Source organism: Scleropages formosus, chromosome 9, assembly GCF_900964775.1.
Source record: "Scleropages formosus chromosome 9, fSclFor1.1, whole genome shotgun sequence".
NCBI classification, from domain to species: Eukaryota; Metazoa; Chordata; class Actinopteri; order Osteoglossiformes; family Osteoglossidae; genus Scleropages; species Scleropages formosus.
Genome location: NC_041814.1, coordinates 6,206,063 through 6,222,171, shown reverse-complemented (window position 1 = coordinate 6,222,171; position 16,109 = coordinate 6,206,063). Strand labels below are relative to the sequence as shown.

Genomic DNA, 16,109 nt, shown 5'->3' with positions numbered 1-16,109 from the left:
CAGTTTCAGTACAAGTCTATTCCACTTTTATGATAGAACTCTTGATTGAGACATGGTAGAAAAGAAGTAGTATTAAGAAGCTGGCAGCCATGGAATTAGGTTGCACCACCTCACAGTGAACTGTCTTGTTTACTCATCTGGAACAGTTCACAGGAAAGTAACACAGTAAGGTCAGAAATGAGTAATACCCATCATGAAAAAGCTTTCCTTTTTGCAGTAACACTAAAGTTCATGACAAAATTGAAATCACGTGCTAATATAATCTTTAAATTGTGGCCTGAGAATGTCAGATCTCTGTACTCTGTCTTAGCATATTACACATGATGATTTGATGTGAATCTGTCCAAAACTTGGCTTTCTTTCTAATGGGTGTTAGCTGTACCGTTTTCTTAATATGCCCAGGTTCACTTGAGTTGGCATTGCTGAGTTTTAGTTATGATATCGGAATAAAATGGTCATATTTAGGATTTACTACTTGTCTAATAATACAAATCTCCATCTGACAGCTAATAATGCTAAAGAAATTTACGAGTCAGAGAACTCTGAACAATGCTGATTTTGGGTGTCTATAATGAACATCAAAGTGAAGTTTTTTTGACATATTAAATGTTTTCATCCAAATTGTTCATATGAATTCTGATAGGTGTCATATCCAAATATTTTTATCACTTCAGATTATTTCCATAGAAAAATTTATGGAAATAATTTGAAGCCATAATCTAATGTAACCCAAGTTTCTATGCATCGTTATGGAAAAGCCAAGACCTAAGAATATTTCCTGATTGTTTGTTCCAGTTGTTTTAATTAGCATTAACATTTGTAAAATTCAAAAAGCATTCAAATGTAACCTGATTGGTTTTAGGACAAATTTATGCCAGGATTATTAATATGAGCTCATAATTTACAAGTAGAGTTTTGTCTTCAAAACAATTTTGGAGGAGACTGATCCAAGAATGAAAGGTTTTAAGTGCCATTTAGACCAAATGTACATAAATTCAAAACATACAACTGTACAATCACCTCCCATGTCAGTGTATATTACAGCTAATATGTTTTGTGTGTGTGTGTTCCACCTCTGATCACCTCCCACATTTTTCTTAATCTTTCAAGGAATTATCACAAGATCTACAAACTTTTATGAAGTGTGTACCAGCTACCTATAAGGAGTAAATATATTCCAAATGTATTTTAAAGTCTTAAGACCACATCTTGCCAAGTAAAGACAAAATGTACTGAACTAATCCCAGTTACGATTTCATATGGATCCTTTTGTGCAGTGTCTCCTGCACAGGGTCTCATACAGGGTGTAGTTACCAAAAAATTGCTCTGTAAAAGGGTTCAGAGTCATTGACAGAAATGTAAACTATGTAACTGTAATAAAAAATGATTGCGTAAACATGGATCACTGCAGAAAATGGCTGAGAGGGCTTTCCATTCTTTTAGCAGTCCTCACCACATGTAATCTGACAGGCCCAGCATGACCATGAGCAGGATCTTCATCATTCACATCCCAACATGATTTTGCTGTTCCATATTTCATTTCACTGATATTCCGTTTAGTGCAGCAGAATGTGTAACGGTCATCTTTGAGTGTGAGACAGTTGTGCTGTTAGCAGAGCGCTATTAGCTGCTACCAGACCTTGACTTACTTGTCGTGGAGTGGAATCACAGAGAGGTGTATGATTCTCACGCTCAGAGTACTTCAAGTTTTCATTTGCCTATTAAGAGGGAGGGAGGGGCACATCTTCCACAGATTTGTACCTTTCACTCCATTCCACAATCATCGGCCCCACTACAGAGGTGTCTAACAGAACCTCGTGGTAGTTCCACAGCCCACCCACCACACCATTGGCGGAAGGTTATCAAACGAATTCAGATAATTTCACACCCTAAAAACTACTGGAAATGTAAAAAACATTTAAACAATTAACTTTTATTCAGCATTTAATAAGCATTTGGCCACTTGGTGGTACCACCGAAAAGGGATCCAAAATCAAAAGCCCAAGGTTCTTCCTTGTAGCTCCATTGTGATTGTGGTGAAATGAGCTCCCCGTTTCAATCAGAACTGCTGCATCCCTCTGTAAATCCAAAAGGAGTCCCAAAACACATCTCTTTGGGATCCAGTTCTCTCATTTTCTCGTATCTGCTCCATAACTTTCACTACTTACTAGTTACCTGTTTAAAAAAGGATAGGAAACAAGTTTTCTTTAATTCTATATGCAGCTATTCTTGTAAGTGGGCGAAAGCTTTACTATTCAATAGTCTATTGGACAACTTCGAGAATCGCTTTGCCGTGGAATGCACTAGTCTCCGGAGAAACAAGGGATCGTTTGCTCAGCGAATGTCTCATAACTACTGGTACATGACCCATAAAATGAGGTATCGAGAGCATGCAAGGAGATTTCCTTTTTTAAAAAACTAACTATATGGTTTACCGGCTTGGAGCTTCGCAGGATTGACTTCGACAAATTTTTTTGCTCTGTGTGTGTGTGTACACTCAGAGGAGGAAGTGCTGGAAATGAATGACCTTTTTTTCTTTTTTATTAAAAAAAATAAATTAAAGTAAAACCGGGGCACGACGCACACCGTTGACGATAAGTGAACAGAAAATGAAAAAAGAGCGCAGGTAACAGTGGGCACTGCCACTACTACACACTCGAACCGCTTGGTTCAAGTGGCACTTCTCGGCGGACGGGAAGGTGAGCCGAGCGATGAGCACAGCGAGGAGGAAGTGACGGATGCACCTCCGAGCTCCTCCGCGCGCCGCGGTTCGCTGCGCTCCTCCACGTCTCTTCCCGGCCTCCGCCAGCCGGCACCTCCGCGTTCCAACATGGCTGCGGTGGAACGACAGCAAGTGAAGGAGGGGGTCCGCATCGTTATGCTCTGTGTCTGCTGGTACACGGTGAGCTCCGGGGGCAACGTCGTCAACAAGATCATTTTGAACGGGTTCCCGTACCCGGTCACTGTGTCGCTCTTCCACATCCTGTCCGTCGTGCTGTTCCTGCCGCCGCTGCTGCGGGCGTGGGGGGTCCCGAAAGCCGAGCTGCCGCGCAGGTACCAGCGCTGCTACATTCTGCCTCTGGCCTTCGGCAAGTACTTCGCCTCCGTGTCGGCGCACTTCAGCATATGGAAGGTGCCCGTTTCCTACGCGCACACAGGTGAGCGGCTCCGCCGGCCTTCTTCTTGCGCCGCTTCAGCACCGCACAATAGCTTGATCACGAGCGCGGCGCGTCTTCCCGTTTCAGCGCAGGATTTGTGCTGTGTGAGTCTGTGTGTTTGTACAAATTAGAGCTCTTGGCCACCATTTCCTAAGCCGCTCTTTCCCTTCCTATCTGATTGACCGCCACAGCTTTTGCATCGCTTCGAAAGATAAACGTGTATATAGTGAATGATAGCGCGGAATAATTCCGGGAATTGACGGGACGTGGAGGGCGATTGGAGGCCAGCGGTGAAGCGACATGACTCTGCGTGCCGATCGATCGGTGTGTTTTACACTGTGCGATCAGGGGAGGGAGCGGAGATGGGGCTCGGTCGGCGCGGCGCACAGCTGTCACTCACACCGTGGCGCGTGTGTGTGTGTGATAGGAGTGTTTTCGCAGAGTCACACGAGACGAGTCTCATCTCACTCGCCAAAGTCGAGCTCGCGTGCAGCGTGTACGTTCGTGGACCGCTTTTCTTTGTTTTGTGCCAGTGAGTGTGTTCGTTTGAGAGGTGTCCAGAGGTGCGGCTAAGGTGACGTGTGTGTATGTGTTTGCACAAGAAAGGTGTGTGTGTGATATCACTTCCTTCCACGTCAGATGGCCTGCCTCTCCAACAAGTAGTTGTAGATTATGAGACCCACTGAAGGAGGGGTTTTGCTGTCATTTCCAGCCAGGCTGCTCACTGTTTGAACAAAGCCAAGTCATGATCTAGTGATCTGAAGAAATGTATCAAGCTTGCTCCCCTCATCATTTCTTTTATCTACCAACTAGCCAGCTCTCTAGATTAATGAACACAAAGAGCTGATCTGAAATTGTTCTTCTCCACAATCTTTCCTGTCTTTTCCTTCTGCCACAGTCAAGGCCACAATGCCGATATGGGTTGTCTTGTTGTCACGAATCATCATGAAGGAAAAACAAACAACAAAGGTGAGCGTTGGAACCCGTATAGTGGTGGTGTGCTGTGTCCAGATTGTTGTGTTACTATGACCCACTGACTCTCAAGAAAAAAAAATTAGGAAACATACTTCTTGTGATGGCCCTCCAATGTATGGCTGCTAAGTATTACATGGAATTGAACTCCAGCCTCTGAGGTAGGAGACTGAAACCCTGATGGTTTCACATTTTGCCCTTTCCATTGCTTTGCAGTTTTTGGTATGCAGCTAAATCCATCACTAGGAGCGCAACTAATGTAAATATAAAGTGTGTGTACATAAGAATTTGAAGATTTCAGTGCATTCTTGTGAAGGTCTTTTCTTCTTCTTCTTTCAGGTGTACGTATCGCTAATTCCCATAATTGGGGGTGTGCTGTTAGCTACTGTCACTGAACTTTCTTTTGACCTTTCTGGATTGATCAGTGCTCTTGCAGCCACCCTCTGTTTCTCATTACAAAACATATTCTCCAAAAAGGTAAGCAAACCACATTTAGTCCATATGTATCACCTGAGATGTGCAAGTGGATTTTTTTTCTAATTTTAAAAAAGGAAATTAAACTTTTTTTTTTTTTTTGCAATTGATAATTTGGCTATCGTACAACAAAACAAATGGTAAATAATCTCTTGATGGCCTTAATTGCATTGTCATGATTAATACATCGGTCTATATGTTTTGATAAATTTCAGGGAATTTTGGATTAAATGTGCAACTGTGCAGTCTATCAGCTGTACTCTAGGAGTTATGTATTATGCTTGTGGCAACAGTTACTTCATAGTGTAAGTGTAGGGCAGCTGATAGTGTAGCGGTTAGAGCTGTTGTCTTTCGACCCAAAGGTTTCAGGTTTGAATCTCACCTCTGGCTGTAGTACCCTTGAGCAAGGTACAGGCAGCCCCCGGATTACAAACGAGTTCCATGTCCTCAGTCTGTATTTAAGTCAGATTCTGACATAAGTCAGAACAGTTAGGTATGGTCGGTATCTAACGTCAGTTTGTCAGATGTTTGTCTTAGTATATCGTGTACCTTTCTATGCATAAAAAAACATTAAAGAAACACTTCCAGATACACTAAAACAATCACTTTATTATTTCCACTTTAGTTTCAATCGTGATCGTTTTCCTTTTCTTGGATGTGTCACCATCACTTGCATCACATTTACATTTTGGTGCCATGGTTAGGAGGGTAAAAACCAAAAAAAATTAAGCCAAATACAGTAACACATGAGACTGTTAGCAGCGTGGTCTGACTGAAAAGAACAAAGTCTTTGTCCTACCTCAGGCTGACACGTCCTCAAGCCGACGAACCGCTGTAGACACGCAATGTTTTGATGCGGGTCATAAAGTAGTGCCTGTTTGTTATTACAAACCATTGTATGTAACTCAAATTTTCAATATAATAGGCTTAATTATGAAGTTTTTATTTGATTGTTACTTAAGGGTGGCAAAAAAATTAACTTCCGGTCAGTAAGGGGTAGTTCCTAAACTACAGGTTGTACCCAAGTCAGATGTTCGTAATGCGGGGACTGCCTGTGCTTAGCCAGAATTTTCCCTGTAACATTACCTGGCTGTATAAATGGGTAAATAATTGTAAGTAGACTAACATTGTAAGTCATTTTGGAGAAAAGCATCCACTAAATGAGTAAATTTAAATGTTTTATGTTCACATAATTAGGTATTGCGAGATACACGAATTCACCACCTTCAGCTCCTTAACATCCTGGGCTTCAGTGCAGTACTGTTCATGGTGCCTACCTGGGTTCTGGTTGACTTGTCCACGTTTCTAGTGGATGGAGATTTGGTGAGTCCATATTAGCAGCATGAGTGAAGTTGAACTACACACATGTCAGCATTTAGTCTTTTTGTTTGTCTTCTCTCAAAGTTTCTACTTATTATGTAGAGATACAGGTTTGGCTGTTCTTTTTGTCCTCCGAATGTTTCATCTGAGCTCACTTTCAAGTGCAGTACTCATCATAAAAACTCTTTATAGTCCTGTAGCTGTGGAATTTACCCCATATTCACAGTAGAGGGTGGTGAGCCCTCATTTTTAGGATGTCTTCAACTGACAGTGTAGGGTAGCCACTGCTGTCAAATACAGTAAATACAGTTAAATACAATGCTGACTTTGCTGTACATGAGGACCTTCATTTTGTTAACAATCATGCATGCATCATTTGACACTTGGGGGGTGCGGTGGCACGGCGGCGCAGTGGGTTTGTCCGAGGTCTGCTCTCCAGTGGGTCTGGGGTTCGAGTCCCGCTTGGGGCGCCTTGTGACGGAGTGGCGTCCCATCCTGGGTGTGTCCCCTCCCCCTCCAGCCTTGCACCCTGTGTTGCCGGGTTAGGCTCCAGCTCGCCGTGACCCCGCTTGGGACAAGCGGCTTTAGACAATGCATGTGTGCATTTGACACTTTTTAGGTTTTAAAAAACTTTGCTGTATTTGTGTCATTAGTTGAGCTGTTTTATATGAAAAATGCTTCATTAGATACTGTGTCTCATCCCATATCCTCACTGTTTTTTCAATTCAGACCGAAATAGCTAACTGGACTGGAACCTTCCTGCTGCTTGTAGTCAGTGGTTTCTGCAACTTTGCACAGAACGTCATTGCCTTTAGCGTATTGAACCTGGTCAGCCCTTTGAGCTACGCAGTGGCCAATGCCACCAAGAGGATCATGGTCATCAGCATCTCCTTGTTGCTGCTGCGCAACCCTGTTACCTTCTCAAACGTGCTGGGCATGTTGACTGCCATCTTGGGCGTCTTTCTCTATAACAAGGTGATCTATGTGGCCATTTTATTTCCTGTGTTAATATAATTAAAATTTTCTAAGTTTAAAATTTTATTTTCCTTATATGCCATTTTAAACATTGTCCGTAGAATCCCTAGCCTGTCCTCTTCACCGATATATTTCTTCCACAGGCAAAGTATGATGCCAACCAGGAAACCAAGAAGAAGTTGCTACCAGTTTCCAAACAGGACATGGTCTCCTTTGACAACGTGGGCATGGGGCTGGACACGGTGCAGCCCAACGGTACAGTGCCTTTCCCCAAAGGGTCGGACGTGCAGTATGGCCGCAGCAACGTGCTCACTGATCACTTTCAGTACAGCCGACAGACTTTCTCCATGGGCTTCAGTTCCAACCAGTACGATGTGTAAGACTATGCCCATTATTAAGGGCACCGTGTATTTTCAGTATGTTCCCCACAGCATTGTCCAGACGTAGTAAGACTGCAGAGGATGGCCAGTGCTGGTCTTTAAGTGAAAGAAACAGAGACTTTTGATGAAGGATAAACACTTTTACTCTTATAAGGGCAGGTCCTCAAAGAGATGAGCAGACCCTTGTCACAGACCTGTGGTGTTGTCATATCCAAACTTACCTTTAATTCACTGTTTTCCTTTCTTGTTCTCTGGCAATATAACATTGTTGAGTGAAATAATTTAAAATAATGTTTCTTGCAACATTTTAAAACATATCATTCGGAGTAAACTGTGATCTTGTTATTAAATTGCCTTGTTAGGCACAATAGTAACAAGTTCAAGTCTAGAAATACATATGATTGAAAATGCGAATGCTTTGCAGATCATATCTGGAACATGAACAGAAAATATTCAGTGTCTATGCTATTTCTGATTGTATTTTACAAAATTAAATTGTGTCAATATTTTGCTCAGTCAGAAATGTTTTGGCAGAAGACAATAACAAAGCAGTGAATCAAAGAAAATTTGTGCCGTTTTTCGTGAAGTGACCTGTACTCACACGAGTTATAGTTCAGCAATATTCATTGCCATGAAGCCCATAAATGAGATGAGGCAAGGACCGCAACTAGTTTCAGTTGGGGTTTAGTTGGCTCTGAAGTTAGTGTGCCGACTGTTGACGTCCTCACCCATCCTGTAAATCTCAAAACTATTTAGGTTTATTTAATAATGTGAAGTACAGGTAGCGCTATCATTGTTTATTGTATGTGTAAAACATTATTGGTTTGTAGTTTTTGGTGTTAAATTGTATTTGGAAGGAGAATTAAGAGGGAAATGGCATTAGTTCTTTTTTGTATGATAATGTAAGAAATAATGTTTAACTCTGACAAAATAAGAATGCATTATATCAAAGGAGTTGAAAATGTATTTTTATTTTTTATAAAGGGTGTATTTTGTACAATACAGTTCATTATGTCTGAATCATAAAATATTAATTTAAATTTAGCTATGAAATCATTGCTTACTTTGTGTTGCACAGCATGGTATTGATTGAGGTGTCCTAGCAGTTGTAAATTTTGCTCAGTTTTTTTATACTTTTTTGAAGTTCCAAGGATCTTGTGTACATCTGCAATGAGTTAATCCTGCAAAGTGAGTAATATTCACCATCCTGAGGGTCTGTGTTGTGTAGCAATACCCTGATTTTGCTATACCAACAAACGTGAATTCTACTTTTCGTGGGTGCTTGAGGAAATATGATGTATGGAATAGTCTAAATTCATCACTGACAGGCTTGTGTGATTTAAGTATGTGAGAATGACAGGAAGTTTCCACTGTTTTCAACACAAAAAGCCTGTATACCTTCCAGGGAAAAAAAAAAGATCTTCTAAAGATATCTAGCAAACATGGAAAATTATCCTTTCTTTTAGAGCAGTAGACTTTTTCATGAACAAGTCTTGTGACTAAGATGCATTATGCTGGAAAGATTTTGTGTGTTTGTGTTAGTGTATCTCTCCATCAGTGCACTCTAAGGAGTGCACACACAAAAACTTGAGATGGAAACCTGTAACAATACCTACACAGGTGGAACATTGAAAAATGTTGGAATCATAGTGCTAATTTATTGCAATACAACTGCTGTATTATTGTGTTTGGTTTTGGGTTGTGTATATATTTATGTATATATGTGATTTGAAATTTCTGTACCTCCTCACAAGTGATAGGGCCTTTTAAGTTAAGGAAAGGTTACAGTGTCGTAAACTTATAATGCTCTTTAACTGATGCCGCTAATATTAAAAATTTTCAGCATTTATTTGAAAGTTTTTTTTTTTTTTTTTTAACTGCCAGCTAAACACAGTAGAGATACTGTGTCTTTATTTAATGTTCATATAGGGAAAGCACCATTTCATATAAATTTCACATATATGCACCCTGAAATCATCACCTTAAAAAAAATAGCTCAGATGTAACATTTCTTCCACCGTTTAAAACTTGTTGCACTGGAATTTTATGTAATCATTACAGTAAAGAATGCCTATATAGTAGTTTTCTTGAGGTTTCATATACTCCAGTCAAAAATAAGCATGATATTAACGCTGAAATGGGTGTTATTACATGACAAATCTGGGCAAGACAATCAAGATCCTATTTTTAACACCCTAATGTTCAAAAACAGAAACATCTATCCTGCTGTTTAGTGTTCCTCTTCCTTTGCTGTAGTACCGTTTATATATTTCACTGTTTTAATGCTATCTGATGTATTTCATGAACTATGAAATTTCTACTTGAGAACAGTTTTTTCACTTCAAATGGTGAATTGTTTGTACTCACAGTTTAGAAACTAAAGCATAAAATGGTTGTATTAAAGGATCATATCTTCAAAGTTATGAATATACATATTTATTTCTTAATGCAAGTGTAAATCAAAATAATTATATAGGATAGTATTCTCCACTACCATACTCTGTCCACACTTTGACATTGGTGGAATGTTAGATTAGGTACCTTTAAGAATGTAATTTATGTAAGAAATTTAGACTGTGAGAGTTGAAAGTAGGTCTGGGCTGTGAGCTCTTCGCTGACTTCTTGGTCCAGTTTTTACACTGCAGGTTCACTGAGGCCTACACAGCACAGCAGATACAGTCTGAGTCTGAATACCAGACCTATGGTATTTTAAAATACAGCAAAATCAGATAGAATGTGATTATTTTTATTATTGAGCATAATTAAAATCATTTATTATTTATAAACTTGAAAAAATTTAATCTTATTAAATGATGATGATTCATATGCATTGGGCCTGCCCAATGTGTAATTTTTCATTCTCTTTTTGATATTTTGGTTGATTTATGCTTTTGTTTTCTTGTTCTTTTGCTCTTATGTAACATCAACAGGATGCTGTAAAAGTCCTTACAGTATGTTCTCTTATGTGAGAAATTATATATGTTAAATACAAGTAGGTTATATATTTGCTTAAAAACAGTGATAATTGGCTGTGCTAATATTAGTTGGCGGGTAAATAGATGGTCAGCATACATAGGCTTGCTAGAAAAAAACTTGTCATTTGATGTCAGGGTAGATTATGGTAGCGATCATCTTAAAAATAGAACCGCGGTGCCCTCACCTGGATGCAAAACCCCTGTCATCCGGCTCCTGGTTTAGTCTCACTAGAGCCTCTGATCGGAGTGCTGAGAGAACCATCTTGAGCTCCAGAAAAGTCCCTACATGGGAAATTGTTGTGGAAATGCAAACTGAATTTCAAGTGCAGTTTCTTAATGCCCTATGGAAGATTTTTCAAAGACTCATCCATGCTCCCAATAAACCACAGCGAGTCCATTTCCTCTTCATTAGGCAGTGTGGTGCGTTGCACAGTTCAAATGTGCAAAATAAATTTTACCATGCTGTTTCCTTTTTCCTGCATACATAAAATAAAAATGTCTTGTATGTATAATAGGCTCATGCCTCTATTTCCTTAGAGACTCTATCTGCGCTCAACTTCCACAAAGAAAAATTTCTTGGAATTTGCCACTGAAACGGTACTAAAAACTGCATACAGTTTTCCCGAAATATTTAGTGTAGCAAGCACTGTTTATATAGATTCAGTCTGTTTTATTTTTCAGTCAAAAGTCTGGAGGATTGCATTGTTTGTGTTTTTGAATGTCTTGTAGAAAAATTATGTAAATCATGTAAATCAACGCATAACGATCTGCTCAAATTGGTTTAATTCACGTTAAAATTGTCAAAATAATAAAATCAAAACCCAGTGTAGTTTCATTCTGCGTCCATTTTTATTCCTTTTTCCCTCTAAAAGTCTGTTTTTGAAATTTGTGTAGTTTTTCAAAGCATTCTCAATACATTAAATGGAATGTACCAGAAAATGGCACACATGCAGAAATAAATCACTTGTTTGAATCCACCCACATTCCTTCCTGTGTCCCCGTCAGTGTCTACGGGTGGCCACATGAAGTGGTCAGTTTTCGTTTGCAGCTGTCTTGGGGATGGAGGCCAGCTGGCGCAGCGCTACGTGCTTCCCACGCAACGCCCTTTCCCGATCTTTCTCTGAAGAGGCGCTTACAGAAACCTGGACCTTAAGCAGCATCATCCTCCTCGGGAGGACATTCACCCACGGGTCCAGGATGGGATTTATCAAGGCTAACCAAATGGCTATCAGATCCGTGCAGCTGTTTTCCTCCACCAACTTCGCCTGGTTCACAAACACACGTACCTGCAATTCGGCGGTGTGAAAGCAGTAAGTCTAAGTGCAGTTTTTTCTTTACATTTTTATACATTTAACTTACATCTTTGTTCAAGGTGACATATGCCAGATATACTGCACCAAGTTATTTAGTCTACAAATTTACCATTCCTTCCAGCCCCTTACTGCAGGGGAACAGCACCTCAAAGCACCTGGGTGATATAAAAGAACAGGGATTTGATCCCTCCTCAGTCTGGATCGAGTTTGCCTGTTCTCCCTCTGTTCGTAAGGGTTTCTTCTGGGTGATCCGGTTTCCACCCACTGTCCAAGGACATGTTTGAAGTGAACTGATCACTCTATATTTAATCCATCCTAGCAGCAACTGACCACAGATCTGCTGTCTTAATCAAGAGCCACCTTGTAGCTCTCTCTGCTGCTTCAGTAGTTGATCTGATGGCCTTCCTCTTCGCCTCCCCTGTGATGCCCAGCACTGTTAAGGCTTTGCACAATGAGCACCCTGCAAATCCCTGACAGTCCACCTTAATGGATATGCGGCATGTGTGCCAGCATTACCTCCGACATTCCACAAGCTCTTGGTGCTTTCTGCACGTTTCTGCTCATTGGTTTCCTCCAGGTGCCCTTCCCAGGGCACTGTGAGCTCCAACATGACCATTTGCCAAGTAGCCTCTGAAAAGATGATCATGTCCGGTCAGAGAGATGTGAATATAATGTTTTCTGGGAACTTCAGCTGCCAGTCAGAAGCTAGGATTAAGATGCCTGTCTTTGCACTAGGCTGTGGGTGGGCCTTATGGCCAGATTTGCCAAAGGAGATAGTATTCCTTGCAGGGTGGTGATGTTTGGATGGCATTGCAACACCCTTTAGCACCTGGTACCACTAACACCAGTGGTAGTGACCTTTTCCAAGACTTTTTGGGCAACTGCTCAGAAGGTGTTCCAGGGATCCTCTCCCGGTACAAGGAGGGCAGGAGGGTGATACACAATCCCCTCAGACATGGAGCTTAGCTGGACTTGGTAAGATGTTATATACAGCTTGCACCAAGAAACTGACTCGATGGGAGTCAGTCTGCCAGATGTTCGAGGTAACTTTTCATTGCAATGTACTCTCCCACTTTGTCCATGCTCCTTGTTGCTTGAGCCCCACAATCCTGCTGGCTCTTACTTCCTCCATGCCTGCCCATACTTCCTCCTGAATCATATGGTGCCTATCTTTGCTACGGGCCTTGCACTCCTGGGTCTTTGGGAAGAGGCCTAAGCCTACTCTCCCTGTTGCCACTGTGCCCACCAATGCCTTCCATCTCTGGTGCAACTCCGCTCCCTCCAGTTCTTTCTCTGCCCTCCATCTCCAGACTGTTCATACCTCAATGCCAGCAGCAGCCACCTTGGGGTCTGTAGAGTCTGTAAAGGAGTGCTTCTCTTATGCGTGCCACCATGAACTCTTCATAAGGACCTCAAAATGGGATTTGCAAGTTACTTCTCCCATACAGCACTACACTACTGAGGCTCCTAGTCAAGCCAAGCCATCTGCAGAGGTAGCTGATAATCTTCCTTTCCAGAGATTTAACTGTTGTTATGGAGACTGTGTAATATTAACAGAGGCCACAGGAGTCTAGGCAACATGGTGTGTTGATAAATCCAGGCCTTGAATCTACCAGGCAAACCTGACTTTTCTACCTTGGTATGCCTGGCCTCAAACTTTCCAGTAGTTCTCTGGATAGCAGCGGTATCTCTGAGGCTACAGTCAAAGAACTTCCCAAGACTCTTGACTAGTTGCTTAGTGATGGATTCGATGGTTGCTCCAGATAAAGAAAACCAGAACTTATCCACCAATTTTCCCTTCTTCAGCACAAGAGACTTTTTGCTGGTTTAAAGCTTATCCTTACCCACATGATGAGCTTTTCTAGGCCTTGCAAGATCCACCTGCTCCCAGGTACAGATGTTTTAGTGACTGTGAGATCATCTATGAATGCTCTTATGGGGGCTGGTGTACTCCAGTCTTTGTCAAGGGGCCTCTGCATTCCACCTACACTGATTTTACTACCATGTTCATGGCAAGGGTGAAAAATATAACCAAGAGTGTACAACCAGTTATTATACTCTTCTCAAGCCAATGTGAGAGATGTGAGAGAACCAGAAGTGACTCTCATCTTGAAAATGCTGTAATAATCCAGGATAAGGTCCTTGATCTTGCTGGGAACATGGTGTTTGTGTAGGGCGAACTCAACCAACTTTTGTGGTATGGACCCATAAGCACTGGCATGGTCCAGGACAATAAATACATAGGACAAAAACATGGGCTGTAAACTGAAGGCAGCTTGTAGTGTATGGAGTCATACTGGGTTAGCTGTTTGACTGTGCCAGGTGAGCATTGGGAGACAGCATGGTGTTGAGTAATCTGACTGTCTCACGGAAGAAACTGTTGCAGAGTTTGCTGGTTGTGGCACGGATGGCAAAAGGGTGAAGAGTCCATGAGAAGTGTCGTCCACAATGCTGGTGGCTTTGCGGATGCAGCTGTTGTTGTATGAGGTGTTGATGGTGGGTAGAGAGACTCCGATGATCTTTTCAGCTGTTCTCACAATTCGTGGTAGGATCTTGCGGTGGGAGGCTGTGTAGTTCCCGTACCACACGGTGAGACAGCTCATCAGGACACTATCTATTGTACCTCTGTAGAAGGTGGTGAGGATGGGAGGGGGGAGTTTGGCTCTCTTCAGCCTCCGTTGGAGGTGGCGGCGCTGCTGGGCCGTCTTGGCTAGGAAGGTGGTGTTGAGAGTCCAGGAGAGGTCCTCTGTCATGTGCACACCAAGAAACTTGGAGCTTTTGAGTCTCTCCACAGTTTTTCCCTTGATGTGCAGAGGTGACTGGTCTACTCGGGTCCTCCTGGAGTCCACAATTCTTTCTTTAGTCTTATCAACATTAAGAGATAGATTGTTGTCTCTACACCATTCTGCAAGCTGGTTCACCTCCTCCTTGTATGCTGACTCATCATTGTCGCTGATGAGGCCCACAACTGTGTCATAAGCAAACTTAATGATATGATTTGAACTGTACTTTGCAGCACAGTCATGAGTCAGCAGGTAAACAGCAGTGGACTGAGCGCACAGCTCTGGGGAACACCGGTGTTCAATGTGGTGGTGCTGGAGTCGGAGTTGCAGCTCCTTTTTGTGGATCCAAACACCTGCTGTGTACCTCCACTGGCTGGCAATCTTTCCCCTGCACCATGTCACCCTCCACATTTTACACAATTGGTGAAGAGCTTCTGGCCAACACTTGTAAATAATACAAGGCATTACATTTGTTTTAGGGGCGGAGGCTGATCATGCTCTTTTAACCACCTTTTGAACCTCCCTCCAGCTGGGCTCATATGTAACAAATTCAACAGTAGGGGGTGCTAGGTCTATGAGGGCGTTATGGTGTTCAAAGTCTTGCCCTCTTTCTGGGTCACTCAGGATGATGCAAAAGAAGGTGTTCACTTCTTTCACTGAGCACATAAGCTGGCCAGTGTACTGATCCTCTAGCAGTTTCTTGATGAAGGGAAAGGGGTTGGAACTGAAGGACGCCCGTCCTTTGGCTCTTTCTTTTTCACGTCTCCTGTGCCACTCTGCCCAGCAGAGCATCATGAGCTTTCTCCTTAGGATGTTACAAACTCCACCAGTGGCTGTTGCTCATCTTCACTGGCTCTCTTGTGTTACCATTTCAGAGTTCAGAGCTCTTGCCTTGGCTGGTGTATCTTGGTGGCTCTGCAGCTCATGGAGTAAACGGTCTTTATTCTAGGTTTTACACATCCAAACCTTTCGGAGATGTAGCTGACATCTATGGCTGTTAGAAACTGGAGTCAATTGTTCACACACCCCTTGGCTCTAGCTTGAATTATTCTGTTCACATCGTTGTCAAACTGCTGCCACTCTCTATGGCTAGAAGCTGATGACCACTTGATCCATAGCTGCTTGTGAACTACTCTGCAGAGAATGGGAATATGAGATGTGTGGAAGGACTGAGCTCTGTGGGTTGATTCCGGGCTGGGCTGCTCCTGCATCTCACCAGGGTCAGGTCTGCACATCTCTGTCACGTTCCAAGCATTTAATTCTGCCCTGATTGGTTTTAAGTCCATGCAGGTTCTTACATAATTTGCTTCAGATGCATCTTGTGTTTAATGTTATCAAACCGTTAGAATAGATTGAAAGACTTGAATCCGTCCTGTTGGGGATCTCACCTGTCGGGCTCCACTTGGGGTATGTTTCTGAAGGCCTCACTGTAGCTTGTTTTGGGTTTCCTCCTCACAGAAGACATTGGGGGGATGCTAACCCATCCTGTCCCAGGTGCCGTCTTTCCAGATTTTTATTAAATTTCTTATTAAATATATTTTTATAATTTATTAGGAAACCATTTATCTCTATAAAATATGATATAGTGTGTTAGATTAATTTTCTCCTGTGTTTGTTTTACTTCTGACTTTGACTTAGCCAGTATTGCTTCTTCTCTACACCACAAAGAGAGATGTTTGGACAGTTTTGGAGACAAGCTACTTGTAAAATATGGTATTTGCCTTCATTAGGACCAAATTTTCTTTTGAATTTATTGTGG

At 42.0% G+C, this 16,109-nt stretch overlaps 1 protein-coding gene and 1 pseudogene across 1 annotated transcript; one reads left to right on the top strand and one right to left on the bottom strand.

Annotated features, from left to right (window-relative positions):
• Positions 1 to 2,535: 2,535 nt before the first annotated feature.
• Positions 2,536 to 9,562, top strand: slc35e1 (solute carrier family 35 member E1). Its single transcript, XM_018745765.2, has 6 exons — positions 2,536 to 3,158; positions 4,057 to 4,127; positions 4,470 to 4,607; positions 5,802 to 5,927; positions 6,654 to 6,899; positions 7,043 to 9,562. The coding sequence occupies exons 1-6, from the start codon at positions 2,831 to 2,833 to the stop codon at positions 7,277 to 7,279; spliced, it is 1,146 nt and encodes a 381-aa protein (XP_018601281.1). The 5' UTR covers positions 2,536 to 2,830; the 3' UTR covers positions 7,280 to 9,562.
• Positions 9,563 to 12,516: 2,954 nt separating this feature from the next.
• Positions 12,517 to 15,815, bottom strand: LOC108930530 (uncharacterized; annotated as a pseudogene).
• Between the last annotated feature and the right edge of the window lie 294 nt (positions 15,816 to 16,109).

Bases quoted from the DNA above. Each gene is read 5' to 3' on its own strand.
- slc35e1 (XM_018745765.2), top strand. From the start codon at position 2,831: ATGGCTGCGGTGGAACGACAGCAAGTGAAGGAGGGGGTCCGCATCGTT. The intron at 4,128-4,469 runs GTGAGCGTTGGA...TTCTTCTTTCAG, and splicing joins AGGAAAAACAAACAACAAAG to GTGTACGTATCGCTAATTCC. The intron at 6,900-7,042 runs GTGATCTATGTG...TTTCTTCCACAG, and splicing joins GCGTCTTTCTCTATAACAAG to GCAAAGTATGATGCCAACCA.